This window comes from Sturnira hondurensis, unplaced genomic scaffold, assembly GCF_014824575.4.
Source record: "Sturnira hondurensis isolate 20B ecotype Veracruz unplaced genomic scaffold, ASM1482457v3 Scaffold0018728, whole genome shotgun sequence".
NCBI classification, from domain to species: domain Eukaryota; kingdom Metazoa; phylum Chordata; class Mammalia; order Chiroptera; family Phyllostomidae; genus Sturnira; species Sturnira hondurensis.
Genome location: NW_028091359.1, coordinates 3,555,198 through 3,580,782, shown reverse-complemented (window position 1 = coordinate 3,580,782; position 25,585 = coordinate 3,555,198). Strand labels below are relative to the sequence as shown.

Genomic DNA, 25,585 nt, shown 5'->3' with positions numbered 1-25,585 from the left:
TGGAGTACACACATATCTCATATTTGTTATTTACACTCTTGGTTTTTGCCACATCTGTGAACCAGTTCCACCAGTTCCTTGCATTTTAACGACTAATTTTTAAAATTGAGATGCAGTTGTCATATGACATTCTATCAGTTTTAGATATGCAGCATAATTTGATAAACATATATTGCAAGATTATATTTGATTACCATAAGTTTTATTAATGTCCATCACCACATAGTTATAATTTTGTTTTAAGATTTTTTAAATGAGAACTTTTAAGAACTACTCTCTTAGCAATTTTCAAATACACAATACAGTAATGTTAACTGTCGTCAATATACTGTATGTTACACCCCGACTCTTGTTTGTCTTTCACTGGAAGTCTGTGCCTTTTTACTTAAGTCTTTTGTCTTTTACACTTCATACTGGCTTTATAAATGATTAGCCCACCACCTTCACCATATTAGCTTATTCAGAACTTTATATATTTATCTTTAGCAGTGAGGTTGATACTCTCACATGTTTTCCTATTACTAGTTAGTGCCCTTTTGTTTCAGCTTAAACATTTCTCTTAAGGCTGATCTAATGGGACTAAATTCCTTCAGATTTTATTCCTCTGCCAAACTGTTCCTCCTTTGATTCAGAAGCACAACTTTGCTAGAGTATTTTTGGTTGGCGGTTATTTTCTTTCAGTACTTTGTGTATATTTCTGCCCCTCCCTCCTGGCCTTCAGTATTTCTGTTGAAAAATTCACCTATCATCTTATGCATGATCCCTTGTATTTAGCATCATAACATGTTTTTCTCTAGCTGCCTTTAAGATTCTCTCTTGTCTTTAACTTTTAAAAATTTAATTGTAATGTAGCCTGCTGTGGGTCTCTGTAGATTCATCATTTTTGGAATTCTGGGATTCCCAAATTTAGATGTCTCTTCTCAGCCATTGTTTCTGCAAATAACTTTTCTTCCCACTCTCCTTTTTTCTGGCAATCCTATAATGTAAATATGCATTCCCTCGTTGTGTCCCATAAGTCTCTTAAGTTGTCTTCACTCGTTTTCATTCTTTTTTCTTTTTGGTCCTCTGATGGGAGGACTTTTACTAACCTGTCTTCGTGTTTGCTGATTCTTTATTCTGCTTTATCTCATCTACTGCTGAACCCCTGCGCTGAGTTTTCCAGGTCTGTTACTGTCGTCTTCCCCTCTGAGACTCCTGTGTGGGGCTTCCGTACATTTTCTGTCTCTGTTGAAATTCTGACGTCGTTCATGCTCTGTTCTCTTGATCTCAGTGAACATGTTTATGACCATTATATTGAACTCTAAAGTAAATCACTTATCTTTGAACAGGGATTTTCTGTCACCTTTAGAGAGATCTTGAAATTTCCTGTGGTCACTTACGAAACAGATTACTGTGGCCATTTGAAGATAAATGTTGTTTCATATAAAGCCTCTTTTTTCTGAGGCTTTATCTTGTGTTTTTTTTATCCCCTTTAGAACATATTCCTTTGTTTCTTCAACATCTGTGACTCATTCTCTCTGTGTTGGTTTCCTTGCATAAGATGAAACAGTCACCTCTCCCACCCTAAAGGCATGGCCTTCTGTAGGAGACAAACCTTGTCCTTCAACCCTACCCTAGCTCCTGGTTGTCTGTCAGTCCTTTGTGATTGTCTGTGGTCTTGTCTTTGTTCTCAGAGTCTCCCAATAGTTGAGGGTGTGCAAGACCTGTCAGTGGCTCGAAGGGGAATAGCTTACTCGGCACCTGGATAGTTTGATTGGAAGATGGACCCTCAGGCAGCAAATTTCAAAAAATACAAATACACTCATTTCAGCGGAAGACAGGAAGGGATATGGGCATTTCTGTTTGCTCTCTCTGCACTGAGCTCTGCGGGGAAAGCCAGCTAAGACCTGTTTCTCTGTTTTCTGCCATCCTTCGCCCCATGAACAAGCCCCACTGGCCACCAGAACCAGGTTATCAAGGGTGTAAAGCCAGGACATCATACTAGGAATCACTCAGCTAGTTTCCGGGTTTCTTTCAGAGGTTATTGTTCAGTATGCAGCTGTGGATTCCATTTGTTCATGGGAAGAAGTGAGTTCTTAATCCTCCTACGCCACCATCTTGGTTCAGAACTCTGTAATCTCTTCTTAAAACTTCTAAATCTCCAAGTTATTTTCAGAATAAAATTCCTTTGCTTTCTGGAAATGTGTTTATGTGATGTATTCTACTTACACTATTATAGAATTGGTCCTAATTTTTAATTTATTTAAATTCCAGTGGTCGTCTCTGATTTAATAATGTAAAAGCCATAAATTGGATATTAAAACATTTCATTTTTGCCCTGCCTGGTGTGGCTCAGTGGATTGAGCATCAGCCTGCAAACCAAAAGGTCACCAGTTTGATTCCCAGTTGGGGCACATGTCTGGGTTGCAGGCCAGGTCCCCAGTTGGGAGCATGCAAGAAGCAACGGATCAGCGTTTCTCTCCCTCTTTTTCTCCCTCCCTTTTCCCTCTCTCTCTAAAAATAATAAATAAAATCTTTTTTTTTTAAAGAAAGTGATATTATTTAAAAAACCTGCACATTTCATTTCCAAAGTTGCACAACCCTGTTCTCATTACTACATCTGGTAAATGTTTGTACATTTTGTAATCCAGCATCCTATCAGTACTAAATTAAAAAATTTAACAAGCACTTTTATCCTATCAAGTTAATATCCCTACTTTTTCTTGTTATTATCCTAGAGTTTGTTTCCTAATAATCTTCATCTCATTAGTGTGTTTGCTTCCATTATAATTCAAAAACAGAATTGGTGGTGCATAGCTCTTTTGAAAACATATTTAATTTAAAGGCGAGCATTCAAATATACAATATTAAAACATAGCAGTTAAGTAGAGGATATTGTTGAGGAAGTCAACAGTGAAAGTACTTTGTTCACTTTGAATTGAATGAATTAATGTTCTCTATTTTTTAAGGTTTTATTTATTTATTTTTAGACAAAGGGGAAAGGTGGGAGAAAGAGAGGGAAAGAAATGCATGGTTGTCTCTCACACATCCCCTATTGGGGACCTGGCCCGCAACCCAGGCATGTGCCCTAGACTGGGAATGGAACCAGTGACCCTTTGGTTCACAGGCTGACAATCCACTGAGCCACACCAGCCAGGACTATATTTTTATATGAAAATAACTCATCAACAGCTCTGATAACGGGTGGAAAATTGTAATTAAGACATATTTTAGTTTAAGATGAGAAATGTTTAAAGTTTATGAGTTATGTTTCATTGCACTTTACATGAAAATGAGAAGTAATTGTACCCTGTAATTGTGTTATTTACTATGTGGAATATGATTTCATCATAGAAAATCACTACATGGTTATTGGGATCTTAATAACAAGTTAATATTTCAGAGTGATTGTTCATGATGCTGAAACAGCTTATTACATTAAGTCATTCTTACTATTTACCTCCATTTCTGGTTAATAGAGTTTTACTTGCTTGACATAACATAACTGGCCAAGACACACTAGCAAATTATTTTAGATGGTAGAAGAACTTCACAAATACAATATATTTTAACATAAATTTCCCTTTACATGAGGAATTATTATTGCAACAGTTGCTCTCTGATTTTTAATATTGCCTGTGAAGTAACTGTTAATACCAACCCCAAGAAGAGCATTTCAGCAGTTTTTACATATAATGGTTTAAGAAAACAGATAATTTATGCAATTGCTGAGCAGTTACCACTACATGGATAGTAATGGGTCAACTCCAACTAACATGAACTAGTAGCCAACAACATATTTGTCTCTAGTGAAATTGCATTCATTTAACATGGACAGGGATTTTCTTTAAAGAGAAAATCCTTTAAAGGGATTTCTCTTTAAAGAGATCTTGAAATTTCATGTGGTCACTTACGAAAATGAAACAGATTATTTTGGCCATTTGAAGATAAATGTTATTTCATATATTTAGATGTCAAGTTGACATCTTTAGATTCAAAGATTGATATCTTACAAGCCAATTATCTTACAAGCCAAGTTTCTCTTTTCCCTTAATCATAAATATATAGTATTTCTTAGGAAAAAGAAATGTGAAGCAAAAGTAGTGTAGAATATTCATACTTAAAGGCTTTGTGTGGTTTATTATTATTATTATTATTATTATTATTATTATATTATTGAAATCTCAGGGATAAAGACTTAGGTTCCTTCATCTGCCTTCTTGTAGTCATTGGGAAATATTCCTAGTGTCTCTCATTCTTAGTTTCATGAACATGATTGGTTATACACATGATCACTATTATTGGAAGTAAGAAAGATCATTTTATTTACTTGTATTTTGTTTTTAAAAAGTGGAAAGTGATATGTGACAACTAATTGTAAATGCATGCTATTCATTTAGGTAGAGCTAGACAATGAAACTTTCAGGCACTTAAATTGTGAAATAGGTAAACGTTGTGAAATGTGAATCCACAGAAATGAAACTGTTAAAAGGAATTTGGTTTTAGTTGTACAGATTTTTTAGAAATGAAGAGTAACGACTGAGGAAGTAATCAGATTCAACTTACTAGTTTGTTCCCACAAATACACCAAAACATTTAAAATGAAATATTAATTTTCTTTTATATTTTATTTGAATATTGAATATCTAACATACTAATTTGTTAAACTTTCTCTTTAAAATATTGTTTATTATTGGTGCATACTTTTTCTTGGCTTATTTATTTTATTTGATGGCCTAAAAATAATAGCAAACTTTGTTTGAAATGGTTTTTTAAACTTTACTAAAATAGAAGTTTTTGCTGGTTTGGGGGGTTGTTTATTTGGGTTTATTATACTATTTGGGTCAAATAGTATATCCATAGTACAGTTCTCTCTATTTCAGAGTAGGTGGAAATATAAATATTTAAATGTCCAGAGTGTTACTTTAAAATCAACATAAGAAAGAGCTGTCAAATTATTCAAATAATGAAAAAGTACCGTGTTGTTTACCAAAAAAATGAAATAAAGTAAAGAAGTTTTAAAACTACAGGGCAAGAAGCAGGGGAAGTACCACAACATGAAAAATATTTTAGACAATAAAAGAAGAATGTTTCAATAAAATTATATTAATAAAGCTTCTAAAGCCATAACAGTAAGTTATGAATATATGACTTTATAGTGAAATAAGTTTAAAATAAAGACAAAATATAACTATGTGTATGAAATCTAAACATGAGTTCTTTTACTGTGGCAAATTATTTTAGGTTTGGTGTAAATACCAACACAGTGATTCCCTTTTTAATTACACTGGCAAGGAAAAAACATCAAGAAATTACTCCCTTGAGCTGCATATTCTGCTATTCTTGGTGTCTTGTAATGAAACAATTGTACAACCTTTATATTAGTTTAATTTAAATAAATGTTCATGGGTGGTTTAATGTATAAATGTAGTTTCAATTCTAAGAATATTGTGAAAGACCTGGAAAATGAATTACAGGAACCGAAAGTAGCATGGTCACTGTGTGCGTGTGTGTTAAACACATAATAAGATTTATGAAATCCATATTCAGTACATAATTTCAGACTTCTTAAAAAGTAAAAACTCCCCATTAAAAGGCACTTAACTTGTTCTCCTTGTAATATATGTCAGCTAAAACATAATTTAAAAAATAAGGTTAAGAAAGGGTTTTTACTTATTTGGAGAGAGTAACTCTTTTTCCTCAAATAAAAATTCTTGAACACCTGTTAAGAATAATTAATGATGGGCACCCAGGCATCAGAAAGAACAAGGAGTCTGTTTTCCTTTGTTCTTGTCTCATTTCTATTGAGTAAAGAGATTTTGCCCCAAAGGCACAAAATGTCTCCTTACTTTCAGGGTGTTTTTAAGAACATGGTTCCTTGAACTTTCATAGGCTTAAACATTTTTATTATTTTGAATATTAGGTGATCTGCATAATGTTTAATTTAAAATTTTGTATAAACTCGTTGGTATAATTATACTATTTTCCAATTTAAGTTCGTATATATGTCTATCTCTAGTAGAAAAATACCATCAGTTTAAAATGATGTCACTAACATAGTCACCTGGTTTAAATAAATACCAGATTCTAAAGCCTTGAAATGAAATTAAGATAAAAAGGAACAGAACACCTATAATATTGTATGTCAACTGTAATTGAAATATTTTTTTAAAAAAACACACCACACCTTCTAAATACTGTTGATTTGTTTATACTACTTTCTATAACAATCTAATTTTCTCTGTAATTTTATATATTGAGGAGTATATAAATCCTGTGATAGAAAAATGCTTCCACATATGTCTGACTTAGAAAATACATTTATAAAAAGAATGTTGTCTTTAAAATAAAATTTGTATAGATTTTATTTTTAATTTTTTAGCAGTTGAATACCGTGTTGTTTCTTATTAGAGTGGATTTGCTCTGAAGACATTAAGACTACAAAAGAGGGCATTTGTCGAGGGTGGGCGGTGGGGAGGGTTAGAGCAGGAGAGTAGTGGAGACAACTATACCTGAACAGTAATTTTTTTAAAAAGAAGACATTTTCCTGAATTTATATCTTTAACTCTTAGGCTATATTAATGAAAATTTTAAAACTAGTTCATAATCTAAATATATTGTTTGACATTTTAAAATCCCAAAACATCTTTTCATTATGGCTTACCAATTTTTATTTAGTACTTCAAATAAAGTACAAATTCAGTAATTTGGATTGTGTAAATTATTCAAAATAAATAGGAGTGTAATTTGTTTTTATGTTATTTTGGAAAACTGAATTTTATTATTTATTCTTAAACAGTTTTTAAGTCAATAAAATCAACATTTCACCCTTAATGCATAATTGTTAACTTAAGAGGAAACATTGAATTGTCAGCTAGAAATCTGAATGAAATGGAAAGTGGCCTTTGCTGCAGTAGTTCAGCAGTTTAACAGTATTAAACTGGACACAATGACTTACTGAAAAAATAAGGCTAATTCCCAAAAGAAAAATTCTCTCTTTGGAAATGATTTGTAAAATTACATTTTAGAATTTAGCTAGTAATTAACTCTGAGAGCCTATACACTTAAACTTCGAAGTGTTTACATTGACTATTAATAGCTTTTAAAATACATATAAAAAACCTTATTGGTTTAATTCCTTTGACTTTTTCACCACCTTCAACAAGTAAGTAGGCAGAAGGTATTATTATTTAAAAATTTTTAATATTTGTAATGTGGTAACTTACAGAGTTATTCTGCATATTATTTGTTAAAGGTTTTGTTTGTTTTAAGCAGGAATACACAACTTCCATTGAGGCTTAGAGAAGTGCTTTAAATCCTGTTCTTATTCTATGAAGGAACCTTCTTTTTTTTAAAAAAAATATCCTGACCTTTCTGTAGGATTGTTGCCTGTTAGAGTACTGAACTAAAGAGAAAGAAAGAGATTCTATGATGTGAACACTTTTTAAAAAGACATTGACACAGTATTTTTTCATTTTGATTGAAGTATATGCCATTTCAAAATAAAAGAATTGTCAAATTTCAGATTGGTATTTTTAAGAAAATAGATACATATAATTATAGCATCAACATGCTGAAAGAAAAGAATTGTGGAAATAAGCTAGCCAGCCAAATGCATTTTTCAGCATCAGAAGTGGCAACAGAGAAATAAAAAGAGCATTGATTTCAAAGTCTGAAGAATCTGCTCTAGCTATACCCTAGGATTATTTAAAGTCTTGAGTAAAATATTGATGAAAACACTTTATAAAAACTAGCACAAGCTGTGCAAATATAGGATGTTATTTTGCTTTTGAGTATAATGAACGCTATGCTATTACCACATAACTGTTTCTTCCATCTTCTGACTAGTGATCAGCAAAGGTGTCTTCATCGGCTGTCTTGAGAAATCCTATGATTTCTTACCCTGATATTAATCAGGGAGTGTGTCTGGCGAGTTGTAGAAGGGAAGGTGTGGTAGGCCAGTATTTCCAAAAGAATGAGTTGGTTCATGGTTAGTTTACAGCATTTTGTTCATCCGTAGATAATCCAGAGGAGATCCCCAAAAATGAAGTGCCCTAACAGTGTTTGGACTTATTCTTAAAATCTGGTACAAGTTTATCATTAAGAATATAATTAATGCTCTGTCAAGATTTTATTTGCATGTTTTCCAGGGCAACCTGTAATTTTTAAAAATAATTCATCTTATTCACTAAATGAATCAGTGCTTTTAGGTCATGAGACATTTAATATGATAAATTCTATGAACAATCATCTTTCCTTCTTCCTTATACTTTTCATTAATGTTTTGGTACCCTTCTTTTATATAGGACTTTGCCTCCCGGGCTAAGCTGGCAGTTCAGAACCTAATACAGAAGGTTGGATTTTTTGGAATTTTGGCCTGTGCTTCAGTAAGTAAATTGTATTAAAAGTGAGAAATTCCAATGAATGGTTGATTTATATTTTGATCTAATTTTAGTTTTTAAAGGTACATGCCTGAATGAACAACAAGGCTATCAATTTTAATGGATATGTTGTTTTATTATTCACTCATCTTACTCATCAAATGAGCTATTTTCTGTTGGACAAGTTCATATTTCATTTATTAAACTTTTAAAGTATTTCATCATGCCATGATGACTTGAGGCTTTAAATGGCTTGATTCAATAAGAACAAAAGAGAAAGAATCCATCCTTCCCATGAAGAATTTATAATGAAGTGCATTTAACCAGATAACAATGAGTTCATTCTTTCCAGAGTTATAGATAAGTGGTCGTCTTCTTCCAAAGTTTCAAGCAGTGGTTACAAAGAAGAATTTGTATAAAACCTATCTTAAGTGACATTAACACCTACTTAGGTAATTGGAACTTTAGTGTCAAAGTTAAGGGCATCTTACAGGGGTGTCAAGCTCATTTTCACTGGGGCCACGTTGGCCTTGCAGTTGCCTTCAAAGGGCTGAATGTAATTTTAGGACTGTATAAATGTAACTAACTACTCCTTAACTAGGGGCAAGGAGCTCGGCGCTGTCTCTGGGTAGAAACAAGGTGCTGGGCCAGATAAAACAAGGTGGAGGGCTGGATTCGCCTGTCTGTGGGCCTTGTGTTCGCCACCTGTGGGTGAGAGTGAACTAAGAAGCCCTGTATGTAAAAACTTAATGTTTTCACTATAGTGTACACTTGAAGCTAATTAATACAAAATAATGTTGAATATAAACTGTAGTTGAAAAGCAAATTTTAGTTTAGTTAATGTCTGAAATTGCAGATGTGTGAAATAGGCATTCTTTGATGAGTCAGTATTTATCCTGGTCATTTTCTAATATGATAGAAACAGTTACATTTGAAATGAAGCATTTTGATCAAAGTATTCTTTGGTTGCATGTACACAATTGTGGGTAGTTCACTGGTGGATTTGGCCAGAATAAAACTAGGTGTACCTAGTTCATAGGATAAAAGCTGCCATTATATGTAAAACTCTCAAAATTACTGTCTACTAATGCAGCTCTTTTCTCCATTACACACTAGAACATTAATGTATCTTTGAATACCCCCTTCCCACTCCGTAGCAAAAAGCAAATGGCCAAAAAGGAGATCATTCGGTGACAAAACTTCTTACCTGATATCAACATGTGTATTCTAAAATGTTGATTATCACAACTTTGATCTTAACTATTCGAGCAGTTGTAGGTGTGTTGTAGTGTGCCATAGTGGAAAGAATTGGCTTTGGAGTCAGGCTTAGGTTCTGAAGCCAGTTTTGACTTTCAACTAGCTATGTCACCTTAGTCTGCTTACTCTAAGCAGGTTTTTAATTTTCAAAATGAAGAGATAAGACATGCATTACAGAGGCTGATGTGAAGATTAAGATTATATATGTGGATCCTTTTGTAGTTCATATGCATGATGATTGGGTGTTCACACTCTTGTGTGAGGTGGAGCCTGATAAAAATTGTAATTTGCAGAGTTGTCGGGGTCACATGAAAATATGTAAGAAATGACAGTTGTAAGGCTGTGAAATGATACTGCTGTTACATGGTTGTAAGACAGATGAAATTGCATAAAGCCTTTGAATTTAGATGGAAAAACAAAACTGAATTATTGAATCCAAGTGCTACTAATAAAAGAATACTTGAGTTCTACTTTAGTATGGCCCTGTTTTTAAAAAGATGTATGTGACAAATAATTTTTAAATAAGTAGGCTTTTCTTTGAAAGTTCAAAAATGGAATTATATAAATTAATTGACTGATAAATGGCTTGGTCAGCAGCCACAAGGACAAAGTACTTCGATAGGGGAAATGGATGAAGGACTAAAAAACAGCTTGTGGTTTCTTTGCATTTTTTATATGACATTGTCTTTGAGCAGTCTTGAAATATGGAAATGTTTGGAAAAGGTATTTGTTGTGAATCACTTTGTCTGGGACTGAATATTCAAAACATCTGAATCAGTGCTCTTGTATTTCCACACTTTATTTTCTCTCTAAAATGTATCATACAGCCCCACAGCCTTGGGTGCTCATAAAACAAAAATACAAATAATGAATTATTTTTTATGTTGAGAAGTGAAAACACCTCCACCCATAAATGTATTTATGAATTTACAAGAATGTTTGCATTATATAGATAATACTCTATTTCAGACTAAAGATTTTTGAACCCTAGTAACTTCTGAAATTATCTTAAGACTTTTTCTCATTTATACCTCACCTTAGAAAGTAGCTACCAAGCCCTGACTGGTGTAGCTCAGTGGATTAAGTGTAGGCTGTGAACCAAAATGTTGCCAGTTCAATTCCCAGTCAGGACACATGCCTGGATTGCAGGCCAGGCTCCCAGTAGGGGGCATGCAAGAGGCAACCACACATTGATATTTCTTTTCCTCTCTTTCTCCTTTTCTTCCCCACTCTCTAAAAGTGAATAAATAAAATCTTTAGAAACAGAAAATAGCTACCAAATAGCTAAGTTTCCACTGAATAGTATTAAATTCCTTGGATCCATTAGCCTTATCCAATTCTAGAATGACTTGGATAGAAAAAATATATTATGGTACATTAGCCAAAGTAATGCAGGCAAAAGAACAGAATAGCTGGTTTGCTTTGAACAGATGGAACAACAGCCTGAGAGGAATGTTCGACCAAATTTGTAGACACATAACACTTGTCTAAACTTCTGAACAGCCTAGTACTGATCAAGGAACCATACCTCTCTTTGTAGTATGAGTAAGGATTTACTTATAGGGGGTAAAATTAAACTCTTCTTTGGATTATATGTGGAAGTTCCATTTATTTATTTATTTATTTTGCAGATTCCAAATCCTCTGTTTGACCTGGCTGGAATAACATGTGGACACTTCCTTGTACCTTTTTGGACTTTCTTTGGTGCAACCTTGATTGGAAAAGCAATAATTAAGATGCATATTCAGGTAATTATATTGTCTTATCTCCTGCATAATGATAATGAGCCCTTAAAAGGCACTGAAATATGTTTCCCTTGCCCATTCCAAACTGAATTGTTAAAATTTTGGTTCTGGCTCTTTTGGTTGGTAGGCCCTCTTGCTTAGGTTTTTAACCATGTCATTTAGGAGTTAGTGGGATTTTGGCAGGTTTCTGTGTCCCTATTGGGAAATTGTGCTCCCTTATTATTTTTCTCCTTGTTTCCTTTTCTTCTTTTCTCCCTCATTCTTTGTCTCTTTCTTTCTTTATTTCACTTTTTGCCTTGTAAAACTCTTCATCCAGGACTTTTACCAAATGTACATCATTTTCACAGATGTTGTCCAAAAAAATGCGCCTTCACTGACCACGAGCTGAGAGAATATTGCCTTTGACCATTTTAACTCTTCTTTCACACACCGGGTATAGAGCACTTCCTCTCAAGGTACCAGCATCCTGTACGGAAAACCAGACAGATGCTAGTGTCAGAGAGAATGGGGAAGAAGGGAGTCTCCGAAGAGGCAAAAAGATGTGGGTTGTGGTTAGAGAAGTGAAAATCTGCTAGTTTTCAAAGCCATTTTTAACAAAAATCTTTGATATATACTCTATGACTAAAGGAAAGAAAAGAGACTAAAAAAGAAAACTTAAATGAGGGGAAATGGATATGTGCTTCTAGGACTGTGATATGAATTGTTTTCTTCTAAGGGCAAATGTCACCAGAATAAAATAAAATTAACCTGGAAAGAATTTCTTAATCAGTGAGGTTTGCAGCAAAGAGAGGTGTTCACCAAAGGAAAGGCGAGAGCAGTGAGTAATGTCTGTGCCCTGGCGTGGTCCCTTAATGACTAAAAACAGGCCTATCTCCCAGGTTTCTTCTTAACTTCTTTTTACCTCTAGTTCTTAGAAGGGAAGAATGAGAGAAGATTTTCAGCTTCTTCTACCCGCCCAGTTTCTAACATTAGCCTGTGACATGTGAGATGAGTTTATTGAACATGTCCTGCACTCTCCTTCATGACAGTCATTCAGCATTTCAGGGATATGCTTTCCCCCCTTCAAGGAATATATGTTTTCCCACTGAAGTATATTTTTCAGTGAATATGAGTTCTTTAGTATTGGAATGCTAGTTTCTTCTATAGAGATTTAAATACCATATCAGGATTTTTCAAATAATACAATATTTTGGTGAGTAATATATTATTTTGCAATGTATCTAAAGATAATATTTTCTGTAATCTTTTTAGTTCTTGCTGGGGGAAGAAAGAAACTATCATTTAGCTTTTGGGAGGCCTTTGAAAGTAACAACAGATTTCTTTAATTCCCTTTAAGCTACTTCTGTAGGAATCCAGAAACTTAATGCATCCTGCTTTAGGTAGTACTCTTCTAGAAATTATAGTAAAATTTATTATGCCAAAAGTACCCTAGTGATAGAGTATGCAACTTAACAGACCTTTTATTGTAGAATAATAAAAAATAGTATATTGTTTCGCTGGCCAGTGTGGCTTAGTGAGTTGAGCACTGGCCTGAGAACCAAAGGGTCACCAGTTTGATTCCCAGTCAGGGCACATGCTGGGGTTGTGGGCCAGGTCCCCAGTAGTGGGTGGTGTGAGAGGCAACCACATGTTGATGTTTCTCTCCCTCTCTTTCTCCCTCCTTTCCCTTCTTTCTAAAAATAAAAAAAATAAAAATATTCAGGAAAAGAGCATATATTTTAAATGTTGTGATTTTTTTAAAGTTACAATAATGCTTTTTTTGTATATGTGTAGTACTTCACACTTTAAAGCACCTAGTATATGTCATCTGATTTAATCAATAATCCCAGGATAGAGAAATTATTACTCCCGTTTTGTAATTATCAGACTTCCAGAGGTTAATAAGTAATAGGTACTTAAGTGTAAGTAACAGCTAGAATTTGACCCCTAGTCTTTTGGCTTCAAGTCCAGTGTTTTTTCCAGTCTTTTGAATTGTCTTCTTAACTATACATTATTTATAAGGTTAAGAAAACTGGATTATTTGATGCCTGCTATTTATCAGGGCCTATACCAGGCAGTTGACATTGGTTTTCCCAGTGATGTGGTTATTTTCCCTATTTCACAGATGGGGGAACTGACTTGTTAGAAAAGGTAAAATACATGCCTGAGGCCCAGGAATTCAAACTTAAACTTTATAAATTTAAAGCTCATTCCCTGTTTCTATGTGGAAGAAAGAAAAACCAAAGTTAAAATCCATCTATTTTTCTGAAAGGGAAGCATCTGAGTTCCTTCAGCTAGAACCGAGAACGTGGGATATGTCTGCTCTCTTTGTTCCCTTTTATCAGAGAGACGTGCTTTCTCAAGGCATGTCACTTGATGTACATCCAGCTGGAGCTCAGGGCTACAAACGTTTCTCATTCCTTGGGTAAGCAGTATTAATGAGTAATATAAACATTGTAACTGTTTCTGGGGAAAAAGGAGACACCACACACAGATTTTTCTGTAATCTAAGAGTAAACCTGTCTCTCCTGGTTCTCTTTTTATTCCTCATCTGAAACTGGACAGTTTTTCTTGATAAATATTGTTATTTTTATTGATATTTTACTATTTGTTAAACCTCTATAAAAATGTCAGATCAGCCCACCTAATAATGTTAAATCAGGATTTCCTCTCCCACAAGATGAAGTCCTCTGCCTGTAGGACACTTAGAAGCATTAATGATGAAGAAGGTGAGAACTCTGTGTGCTTATGTGTGGTACTTCATGTGCCATACAGTTACCCATCACGTGTATTTTTTATTGCCTCTCTACCTTCCCACCCACCACCAGACACACATATACAGGAATATAACCTCCATGGGGGCAGAGACTTTTGTCTCTTGGCTCACTGAATTATTCTACTGCCTAGTAGGCACTCGGTGAACATTTAATAAATGAATCTGTCTGTGATTCTTAAGGATTGAAGGATACTTCTTTTACAGATCGGTCCTTTGTTCATTCTGCCCCCGTTAGTTTCTTACACTCATGTCTTTTTTTCTTCCTACTCTCACCTTCCTTGCTTTTCCTTTTTGCACGAGGTGAAGTGGGCTGGTCAGTCGTCTCTGCCTTTTACTTGATAGAGTCCCCCCACTCAGACCTCTTGAGGTTGTCCCAGAGGCTGCTTTCACTATCTTTGTTTTTTTTTAATTCTTTTTTCTTCTTGTTTTTTCTAACTGGTTGTTTTTTACTTCCTTGTGTTCAAGTATTTTAATGTGGTTTTCTTTAAAGATTTTATTTATTTATATTTAGAGAGAGGGAAAGGGAGAAGGAGAGGGAGAGAAATATCAATGTGTGGTTGCCTCTCGTGCATCCCCCAGTGGGGACCTGGCCAGCAACGTAGGCATGTGCCCTGGCTAGGAATTGAACCTGCGACCCTTTGGTTCGTAGGCCTGCACTCAGTCCACTGAACTACACCAGCCAGGGCTGACTGGGTCTTTTTTATACTGTGGAGGTCCTTACTAAGTTCCTTGAGCATCATTTGTAACCAGTATTTTGAACTCTGCATCTGATACCGATTTTCTCCATTTGGTTTAGTTCTTTTTCTGGAGTTTTGATCTGTTCTTTCATTTGAACAGATGTTTCTTTGTCTTCTTTCCATGTTTCTTTGTCTTCTTATTTTGGCAGCCTACCTGTGTTTGTCTCTATGTGTTAGGTAGGGCTGCTGTGATTCCCTGTCTTGGTAGCATGGCCTAATGTAGTAGATGTCCTACAAGTTCCGGTGGCACATCCTCCCCTGTCACCCAAGCTGGGTACTGGAGGTATGCCCTTCATGTGGGCTAAGTACACCCTCCTCTTGTAGTTGAGCCTTGATTGCTGTTGGCAGATCAATGAGAGGGACTTACTCAGGCCCGTCAGCTGTGAACTGGCTGTGACACTGACCACAAACTTTCACCCTCTGTGGAAGATCCGCTGTGCAGGGGTAGAGTGGTGGTGCTCCAACATGATCTGTAGCTGTCCGCTGGGTGCACTGGCCCTGGGGTTTCCAGGGTGGTACAGGCCAAGTTCATCACCCTCTGCTCCCACCCTCATGTTTTGCTCAGGGCCACCCTGCCTGATCCATAAAGCAGTCTGCATATGGTTGCTACTGGTGTTGGACTTGGAGATTCCCAGGTGAAGCCAGGCTGTGGATCTAGGCTGACTGCTGCTAATGTCAGGCCTGGGGTCACTTGGCAAGAGGTACAGGGACTGGGAGCTCACTGATGCCAGCTGTTGCTTGTTTGAGAGGATTTAGGAAGTTGTGAAACATGAACCAAGACTACCTATTCAAATGGAAAAGTCACTGTTAACGGCTTGGGTGAGCACTAAAGTTGAGTGGTACTGAGCCTCAGGGGATCTCCAGGGCTGGGCAAACAGTATTAGCCAGGTTGACAGAGTCTCAGATGTGGCACCACCTTGCCAGCTCTATGGCTCTGTGTGGGGAGGGTTCAGAAAAGGGACAGTAGCCTCTGCCTGCTTTTTTGACTGGGAGAAGGCTGTCCCCCACCTCTTGCCCTGGTGCCAGACATTTCAGTTCTTCCCTGTATGCCACTGGTGCCTTTCAAGTTGCTCCGCTGGTGCTGGAGCTCAGAGGGAGTGATTCTGAGTAAGTCCATATGTTGGTTCTTTAAGAGGAACTGCTTGGGACTCCAGGTTTCTTCTACCCACTCAATACCTGCTGGATTTTGCAGCCAGAAGTTATGGGGACTGAAGTAACCAGGAAGGTTACTTCCTGGCACTGAAACACTGGTCTAGGCGGCCTGCTGTGGGGCTGGGACTCCTCACTCCCGAGATATCCCTCCCAAATTTTCATCCAGCACATGTGGGTGAGAGACCAGCCCGTTCTATGTCTGTCCCTCCTACCAGTCTGGATGGATATAGTTTCTTTAGTTCTGTAGTTTTCTGACTTCCATTCATCTTGATTTCTGACAGTTCTGAGTGATGGTTATTCTAGTTTAGTTGTAATTTCAATGAGATTTTGCAAGGAGGCGAGCTGTGTTTACCTATGCCTTCACTTTTGGGTGCCTTTAAAATTAAACTTTAATATCACCTTCTTGAGACTAGTTAATTGTACTGATGTGACCTTTCCTTTCTCTGAATTTCTACATCACATTGCTTTCACCACTAAATTCATTTATAGTTGTGTGTATACACACACTCACAGTACTTGCCATCTTTGTACTGTGTGTAGAAAAATTTGTAAATACCTTCAGGCCATTGAAGAAGTATTCTCATTTTTGTGTTAATCCTGGAAAACTCTTAATAATGCCTTAAATTATCCACAGTAAGTACTTTTTGTAACATTTATTGAATTGAGTTGAGAAGATTTACTAGCTATTGGCCCTTAAAGGCATCTTGAAGTAAGGCAAGGTATCAACATCTTTAATTAATGAGACTGCCTCACTAACACCAAATTGAAAACGACTTAGGCCTGATAAAGATGCTCAGTGATCTGCTGATGCCGGTGTTCGTACCCTAACCCTGAACATCTAAGCTCATTCAGGATCTCAGAATGGAACTCTCATGGTACTTCTTCTTTCAACAAGAACTTCCCATTAAGGATGTACAGTCTTTTCAAAATCCTCTGGGTTAGATTTAGCCTAGACTCCTGTCATCAGTTTGATCAGCTTCCATTTAAGTGGTGGGGGCTGTATGGGAACCCGTGGCTTCAGCTGTGTTCACCATTCTGAGATACATAAAACATGTGGAATGTCCACTCAGTCTTGGTTTCATGACTCACATTTTCCTGTCAGACTTGGTCATGTATCTTAATAAGACTAGAACTGTGCTTAAGGAAAAACATTTTTAAAATACAAAGTAGGTAGTAAATTGTTTCTTGTTATTTTATAAAGAATTTTTTGAATTGCAATTAGAGGCAGCATCTCACCTTTTGTAGACTTATCAAAAGTGTGGATTTATATTGTCTTTTTGATGAGAGAAATACTTATTTAATATTTTATTAATATTAAATAATTATTTTCATACTAAAAATGGTGTTTTCTTTGCAGAAAATCTTTGTCATAATAACATTCAGCAAACACATAGTGGAACAGATGGTGGCTTTCATTGGGTGAGTAATTCTTTAAGGACTAATATTCATGTCACAGTTTGGGAGGATATGTGTAAAGGACTTAATTGGGGTAGAATTGTGATAGCTCTTCATTTCTTGAGGAAATATCTTTTGCCCTGTTATTAGTTAAATTGAAGAAGACTTTCTTGAACTGCAGCTGGAAAGGATGAAGCTGAGATTATCCTTGTTTCGTTTTAAACTAGACATGTATCAAACCATACAATTCTTGATTTATAAGAAGCTTTGGAGTTTGAAACTATTGCTGCTCCAAAGAAATAAGAAATTCTATTAATGTAGTGATGTGTGTCACCACTGTCTTGTAATGCTTTAGTACAGTGGTATGTCTTTTAGCCAGATACACAGTTACATGTAATTTAACTGCAAATCTGCATTAGATATTAACATTTCACTATGTAAGACGTGATAAGGTAGTATAATATTGCCAAAATATGTCAGTCACTAGAGAGAAATCAGGGCATTTTAAAAGGCTTCTATCCACAGCTTTTAATTTTATGTGTCTAGAAGTAAGACTAGTTTTAACCTATGCTTTAAATGATAGTGTTACAAAGTTGTGGAGTTGACTTTGATAAAACAATAAAAAGAAAAGGACTCATTTTGTGTGATCAAATTAACTTTCATCTGGAATGTGAATACTGTCAGACACTAAGTGAAACTTTTAAGTATATGAATTGTGCTCAGTGTTTACAGGAGAGAGGTTTTCTTTCATTTAATGGTATTACTGAACAATGGCGGAAAAGTGTTGCTTTGAGTGTCCTTTATGTAGTTTGAACAGAAATTTATATCTTAAAATTTATTTATGAAACAAGACATTTATGAAAATTTTTGCTATTTAAAAAAATTGCCACTTAGAGATGAGTTCATGAGTATTTTATAATTCTTTAAACCATATCGTATAATCTTTTCTCTTTTCTATATATGTTTTGTAATACAGTAATATTTAATATTTTCTATTTCATTTTTAATGTAATAATTGAGGAAAAACACATTCTTGAGAATATAGTCAGTGGAGCCAGTCATTGGTTTTATTACTTCCTAAGTTTCTGATTATAAATGCGGGTTATAGCTTATACATTAAAATGTAATTGCCCCAGTTTTTGTTGCTTGAATCCTTACAAATAAAATGGGTAAGTAACCATTTGTCACATTTAAAAAGAAAGAAGGAATACTCTTGTCCCTTAGTTTTAAATACAAAGGGGGCACTTCTCAGAGCTTGCTGTCCCACTCTGAGAGAATTCTGAGAGACATAACCGGTATCCTTAGCTCTCAACTCCATAAACCCACGTTGCAGGAGTGATGCCCTCAGCACCCTCCGCTCTTCCTTCCTCCTTTTTTCGCATGGCACGTTTATAGAAGGAAGTTTCTTGGCTACTTTTACATCCTCACCACTACCACCTTCTGTTTCCCCAGGTTGTGGAGTTTCTAAAAAGTTAGATTAGTTAGCCACCTGCCTCATCCACCTGCACCCAGTTTCATTCCCTTCCGATCTGTCCGTCATAGTAACTGCAGTGCGTAACTTTTTAACATCTTACCCTGAGCAAGTTGCCACCACTATCCTCACCCCCCAGCTCCTCTTCTTGAAACCCTTTACTTTTTCCCTTTTATTCTTAAATAATGCCGAAACTCCTTGCCATGTCTAGAAAGCCTCGAGTGATCTAGCCCCTGTTGTGTTCTCTGCTAGAGTCTCCCACCACTGTCTTGACTCATGTTTTTCCCTTTGCCTAGTTAAGGATTTCTCAGCCTTATCAGTATTAACATTTTAAGCCAGATACTTTTTTGTCATAGAGGACTTTCCTGTGCATTTGAAGATAGGTAGCTGCGTCCTTGTTCTCTACTCACTAGGTGCCAGTGGTATTTCCCTGTTGGGACAATCGGAAATGTCCCCAGACATTGCCAGATGTCCCATGACAAGTATATCCCCACTACTCCCGCCAGCTCGTTGAAAACCCCTGGTCTAGCTAATGTCCTTTAGATTTCAGCTGTTACACTCACAAAGCACCTTCTCTGATGAGGTCAGATACCTTCCTTCTTAGGGAGCTCTGTTCGCAGGAGCATGTGCTACGTGTACACCGACACGTTGTGTTGTTACATTTATGTTTGAGAGCATATGATTATTGTCCTTCTACCACTAACCTGTAAGCTTCCTAATGTCAAAGGCCATGCCTATTTTTATTCACTGTTATATACACAGCACTTGGCATCTCGATTGACACAAAGCAGGTGCTAGATAACTATGTGGTGAGTAAATGAACACATTGTGTCTAAATTTAAAGATATGACCAATAAAAATTAGCCAGGAATATGTATAGCCCAGGTTTTTCTGTTTTTCTAGCCTTTGGAGTTTCTAAGTTATATTATCTATAGTAAATAGAAATAAAAGTGCTTTAAGCTTAAACCATTATTTTTAAAGTTAGAATTTCTTATGGTTTTCACAGTCGGAATTTCCTTCCCATTACCATCTCCTCTAGCAAAACTCCAGTGATCCTTTCATCTTAACGATGGTTCTACATAGTTATTCTAAGATACTCGTGACCCTCTGGATTTCAATTTTTATTTAACTAGATGGGTGGTGTCATATTTTAAAAATTGTTTTCAAGAGGCAAATGTTGTTGGTGTGTCCTGATACCTTCCCCTTTTCCCCAGAACTGTCTATAGCAGGGGAGTCAAGCTCATTATCACTGGGGCAACATCGGCCTTGTGGTTGCCTTCAAAGGGCTGTAATGTAATTTTAGGACTGTATAAATGTAACTGCTCCTTAACTAGGGGCGAGGAGCTCAGCACTGCCGCCAGATAGAAACGAGGTGCTGGGCCAGATAAAACAAGGTGGAGGGCCAGATTTGGCCTGAGGGCCTTGTGTTTGCCACCTGTGGTCTATAGGGATTACTTCATTAACTTCTTTTCTAGACAGTATATTAAATAGAATAAATAATGTGTTCAAATGATAATTAATAAAGAGACTCACTAAACCTGGGCTGATAATTAAGTTAAACACCAGAGGATTTTTATTAGACCTGAAGTTATTTTATATCACAATAAGTAGCTTAGCAGTTTATTTCAGAAGAGGGAAAGAGGATAGATTGACTCCCTAAACCCGTGTGGAGCTGAACTCAAAATGCGGCCTGTAGCTTGCCATAGAAGCATTCTCCTTTGATTATTAGTCTTCCCTTTTTACACTGTTAAAACTCTAAATGGTAAAGCACGTCATCAAATTAGACTAGTAAAGCTTGGAACACAGCCTGTTGAAGGACATTTAAAACTGTGTGCCTACAATTAAGGGAGTGATGAATGGCCACAGCAGAGAGAAAAAAAAATCAAAAGACTAGGCAAAAAGCAACATTCAGATTTAAAATAAAATTGTGAGATGCTGAGGCGCAGGAGAATGGAAGTTGAACCTCAACAGTAAGGACAGCTGCGGATCGAAGATGAAGAGCATACGCACGGGCTTTGGACAGAGCAGACCCAGGTTTCAATGTGAACTCCGCCGTCGTTTCATTTCTTGTTCACTGTTCTCGCAAACAACATGAGTTGAGCAGCATTTCCTTTTCCAGTTTTCCAGGCTTCTGATATCCTTTCCAACTTCCAGTCAAAATGTGAACTATCCTCTTTCAAAATGTCATATAGTATAATAGAAACATATTTATATAAGTGATTAAACATTCCAAGGAATGTGGGTTTTTTAAATGCCTTTTTTCGGAAGTTTTATGTTACCTGTCACCTCCAAGTCTCATTTTCAAAAATTTCACTGACTGGACAGGAAGGTGAACTAGGAGACTATTTTGTGTGTTCTCAGGGAAGACTGAGGGAAGACCTACTTCTTCTTTAAAGAAAGGACCCATTTCTGTACCTTCTCTGATCCACAAAATGCCTTGAATCAGGACAGTGATAAAAGATTATATAATCTTTTTTATCAAAGATTATATAAATAATGCTTGAGGATACTATTTTTTAACATACTGAGCATTCTGCGTGTACATACAATTAATGTTACTGTTCACTTCTAATTTCAGCCATGATGGGTATTTATCTCCCTTTTATTGATTAAAAAATGGGCTGTGAGTGGTTTAAGAAAATTCATGATTTTTTTATTTTAGGGGTTTTTTTAATTCATAAAAAGAGGTTCATACTATATGTAATCTTTTGGGGCTTTTCACTTATATTGCCTATGTTATTGTGTGTTGCTGAAAATCGTTTATTTTGACTGCTGTATATTCCATTGGGTGTTAGTCATCTACTCTCCTACTGATAGACATTTTGAATATTTTTATGTTTTTTCCTATTTTGAACAAACACAGCATTTCTTAGTGTGAGGTAGCTGAGCACACAGTGAGGATCCCAAGGGTTTGATGAAGGGACAACATGGAGGAGAGATGGAGTCAACAACAGAGCGTTTGGGCGTGAAAGCAGGATAACCCTTAGTGTTGGTACGTTAACTTAGTTTTGTCTAGCGCCAAAACTGAGCAAAATCTCACTAGTGGTGTGCCAGTGGCCTGCCAGGCCAGGCTACCTCTCCCCCCAGGTGGCAGGCAAAGAGTTAGTGTTGATCAGTTACATCTGTAATGATGAGGTTTAGTACTAATTACACCGGTTTGAATGCTACCCTGATGCCTGAAGGAATTAGCCTGTCCCCAAAGGGCTGCTAGTCTTAATGTACCTACATAGTGGCCCAGCTGACAATGAAAACCCAAGTATCCTTTTGACCTCTGGTAGTTTTAGTACAGTGTGTTTTTAGTACAATAGTCCTAAGGTCCCAAAGAGCATGTAAGCCCACACTTCAAAATTGACTGTAATTGTATTTTATTTTTAACAGAAATTTTACAGATTTTATCTATTTTTAGAGAGAGGGGAAGGGAAGAAGAAGGGGAGAGAAACATCATTGTGTGGTTGCCTCTTGTGTATGCCCCCCACTGGCAACTCGCCCATAACCCAGGCATGTGCCTTGACTGGGAATCGAACTGGCGACCCCTTGGTTCGCAGAATGGCATTCAAGCCACTGAGCTACACCAGGCAGGACAATCTGATTGTATTTGAGCCAAACTGACAACATAGGCTGGGGAGCAACATGTCAGATGCTCTGGGGAATAACAGTTTTGCAGTTTCTTTTTTGAATTTGAAATTACAAATTTTACTGTGATTTTAAAAGTAAACGATTCTCTTTGGAAATAGTAATTAGTAGATTTATTTCTTAGATAGTTCTGGACAGTAGTCGCCAATGTCATTAAGTTCAGGGAAGGGTATCCCTATTCTCTCTCTAAATCAAAGGGTTTGTCCGTGATATATGGAAATCTGAACAGATGCAATGAATCATATATCCTGAAAGAGGTTAGAATACAAATAATAGCCCTGAGAAAGAGTTTTTTGGTTTATGGTGTGTTTGTCAGGAGGACAGAAGGAAGGTCCAAAAACAGATTAGACATGTAATGGGGTTCTCACTCTTGAGTATCTGGAGTTGAAATGAGTGAAGGGACAAAACTAAGAACCAGGTTTAATGCCTTTAAACCTTCAAAGGCATTCTGTTTATTGCTGTCTTTTTTTAATTTAAGATTTAAACAGATTTTTATTTAATCTTAGACTTTCTCCAGTGAAAAACACCTGGACATGTTTTTTAAAGAGAACCACGTCTAACTTTAAAGTCATGACATGTCCAATATTCTCACCAAAGAGAGATGAGAATTTCCAGAAAATAACATTAAATGTATGATCCATAACGAACCATATGCAGAACATTGGCTCATTGTCAGGTTGCCAGGGTCTTATTAGAAGACAAAGTCTCCAGTTTTTCCACACAAGAAAGTTTCCATAACTCGATCATTGAACTTGGGGGATGGGGCTGGCTGAAGCAGGGACTTGTTACCAGGCACAGAATGTTCCACACTCTTCTTTGCTGTCTCCTATTTCTGAGTTAACTTAATGTTTGACCTCAGAGTCAGACTTGCCTGTGGCAACAGAGATCATTTTAACCAGTGAGTAATTAATGTTTGAATCTTAATACCGTTTCTTGTTCATGACTCTGTAACAAGTAGTCAGAATGAGCTGTATTAGCCTGGACTTTTTCTTCTACAGAAAGAAAATCTATCTTTTCATTTTAAAATGTGTAAAATGGTGCTTGTACTTAATTGCCTTTGACTTTGATCTTTGTAAAATAACCAGGAAAAGTTACAGGAGTGTGGAACACAAATATTTGTATTAACTGAAAAAGGATACGTAGGTTTTATGACCCCAGATGCTGAGATTCAGTTATGCACACTGATTTTATCATAATCTTCTGTAAATCAGGTAGTGTTAAAAGAGACAACAACCCTGGCTGGTGTGGCTTAGTGGATTGAATGCTGGCCTGAGAACCAGAGGGTCACCGGTTCGATTCCCAGTCAGGGCACATGCCTGGGTTGCAGGCCAGGTCCCTGGTGGGGGATATGTGAGAGGCAACCACACATTGATGTTTCTCTCCCTCTCTTTCTCCCTCCCTTCCCCCTCTAAAACTAAACAAATAAAATCTTTTTTTAAATAAAAAAACCCTCAAAATTTTAAAAAAGAGAGAGACAACAGGCTTAAATGGAGTCACTTGTGCTAAGTCCACAATACCAAACTGAGACTTAATACCTAACTTAATTACAGTTTCAACTGCTTCCAGGGGTGAAATCTTAAACCTGTCAATCTGTAATTACTTGGTCAGCAGTAGAAAGATAACCTGCCTGATGGACCCCTACCATCCCTCAAAGGAAGGTGACTTTGTCTGAAACTATCCCCTTTTTGCCTAGTAACTTCCTTGTTCTGTCCTGCATGTAAAAGACTTACTTCATTTCATACAGCTTTTCAGAGCGCCTTTCTTTTTTTAAAAAAAAATTCCTATTCAAGGATATGTTTATTGATTTGAGAGAGCGAGGAAGGGGCAGACAGAGACGGAGGCGTCAATGTGAGAGAAACATTGATCACATTGTATGTGATATGGGTGTGCCTCAACAGGGATTGAACCCAAAACCTAGGTATATACCTCGACTGGGAATCAAACCCACAACCTTTTGGTGTATGGGGCGATGCTCCAATTAAATGAGCCACCTGGCCAGGGCCAGAGCTCCTTTCTCTCTGCTGGATTGGGATGCTGTCTGACCCATGAATTGTAAAATAAAGCCAATAAGATCTTTAAAATTTACCCAAGTTGAATTTTGTTTTATTTTGTTGAAAACTCTTTCCTTTTTCATGTCCTCTTCATGTAGTTTATCTTCTTTTTTGAGTCTTAACTCTTCTATATTTTTGTTAACTGATATTGGGAGGCAACATACTTAAAGGTTAAAGAAGAAATCTGGAGTTAGACTGTTAATGTGAAAAATCAACATTGTATTGGGTTGGCCAAAAAGTTTGCATAGATTTTTCTATAAAATAAAAGACACATTTTTTATTTTCTTGTTTGTTTTTACATTTTTCATTTTCACCAATAACTTTATTGATTTGGACATTTTGAGGATGTCGGCTTTCTCCCAACGTCATATAGTGTTGATTATTCTCAGTTAGTCTTGGTTTGATCACCATCAACTCTCCTGTCATGGAGCATCGTCCTGTGAGGAATCTCCAGCACAAAACTTCACAAACCACTTTTGATATATTTGATCAGTCACAGCACTTTCTCCATACACTGCACAATTATTACTACTATTTTATGGATTGCAATTGAGTTTTTATGTTTCTTGAAATGGTAAAGTGCTGTGGCTGGTGTGGCTCAATGGTTTGAGTGCTGGCCGGCAGACTGAGAGGTTGCTGGTTCAATTCCTGGTCAGGGCACAAGCCTGGGTTGCGGACGAGGTCCCTAGCTGGCAGCCTGTGAGAGACAACCAATTGATGTTTCTCTCATACATCAATGTTTCTCTCCCTCTCTCTCTCCCCCTCCTTTCCCCTCTGTCTAAAAATAAAGAAAAAGTAAAGCATAATATGCTGACAATGTATATTTTCTTCCATCATCAATATTTTTACTTTATTTTTTTAAACACTGGGTGAGTGTTCATTTCCTTGTTTTATTTTTTTTTAATTTTATTTATTTATCTTTAGAGAGGAAGGGAAGGAGAGGAGAGAAATATCAATGTATGGTTGCCACTCATGAGTCCCCTGCTGGGAACTGGCCTGCAACCCAGGCATGTGCCCTGACTGGGAATC

At 36.5% G+C, this 25,585-nt stretch overlaps 1 protein-coding gene and 1 pseudogene across 3 annotated transcripts in view; both read left to right on the top strand.

Moving 5' to 3' along the window:
* Window positions 1-25,585, top strand: part of VMP1 (vacuole membrane protein 1) — a 121,160-nt gene that overhangs the window by 81,966 nt on the left and 13,609 nt on the right. For all 3 annotated transcript variants that reach the window (XM_037070290.1, XM_037070288.1, XM_037070289.1), the window contains 3 exons: window positions 8,286-8,366; window positions 11,249-11,365; window positions 17,364-17,425. In XM_037070290.1, coding sequence (XP_036926185.1) covers window positions 8,286-8,366; window positions 11,249-11,365; window positions 17,364-17,425 — 260 coding nt within the window. The remainder of the gene's footprint in view (window positions 1-8,285; window positions 8,367-11,248; window positions 11,366-17,363; window positions 17,426-25,585) is intronic.
* On the top strand, window positions 9,828-9,941 carry LOC119003819 (uncharacterized; annotated as a pseudogene).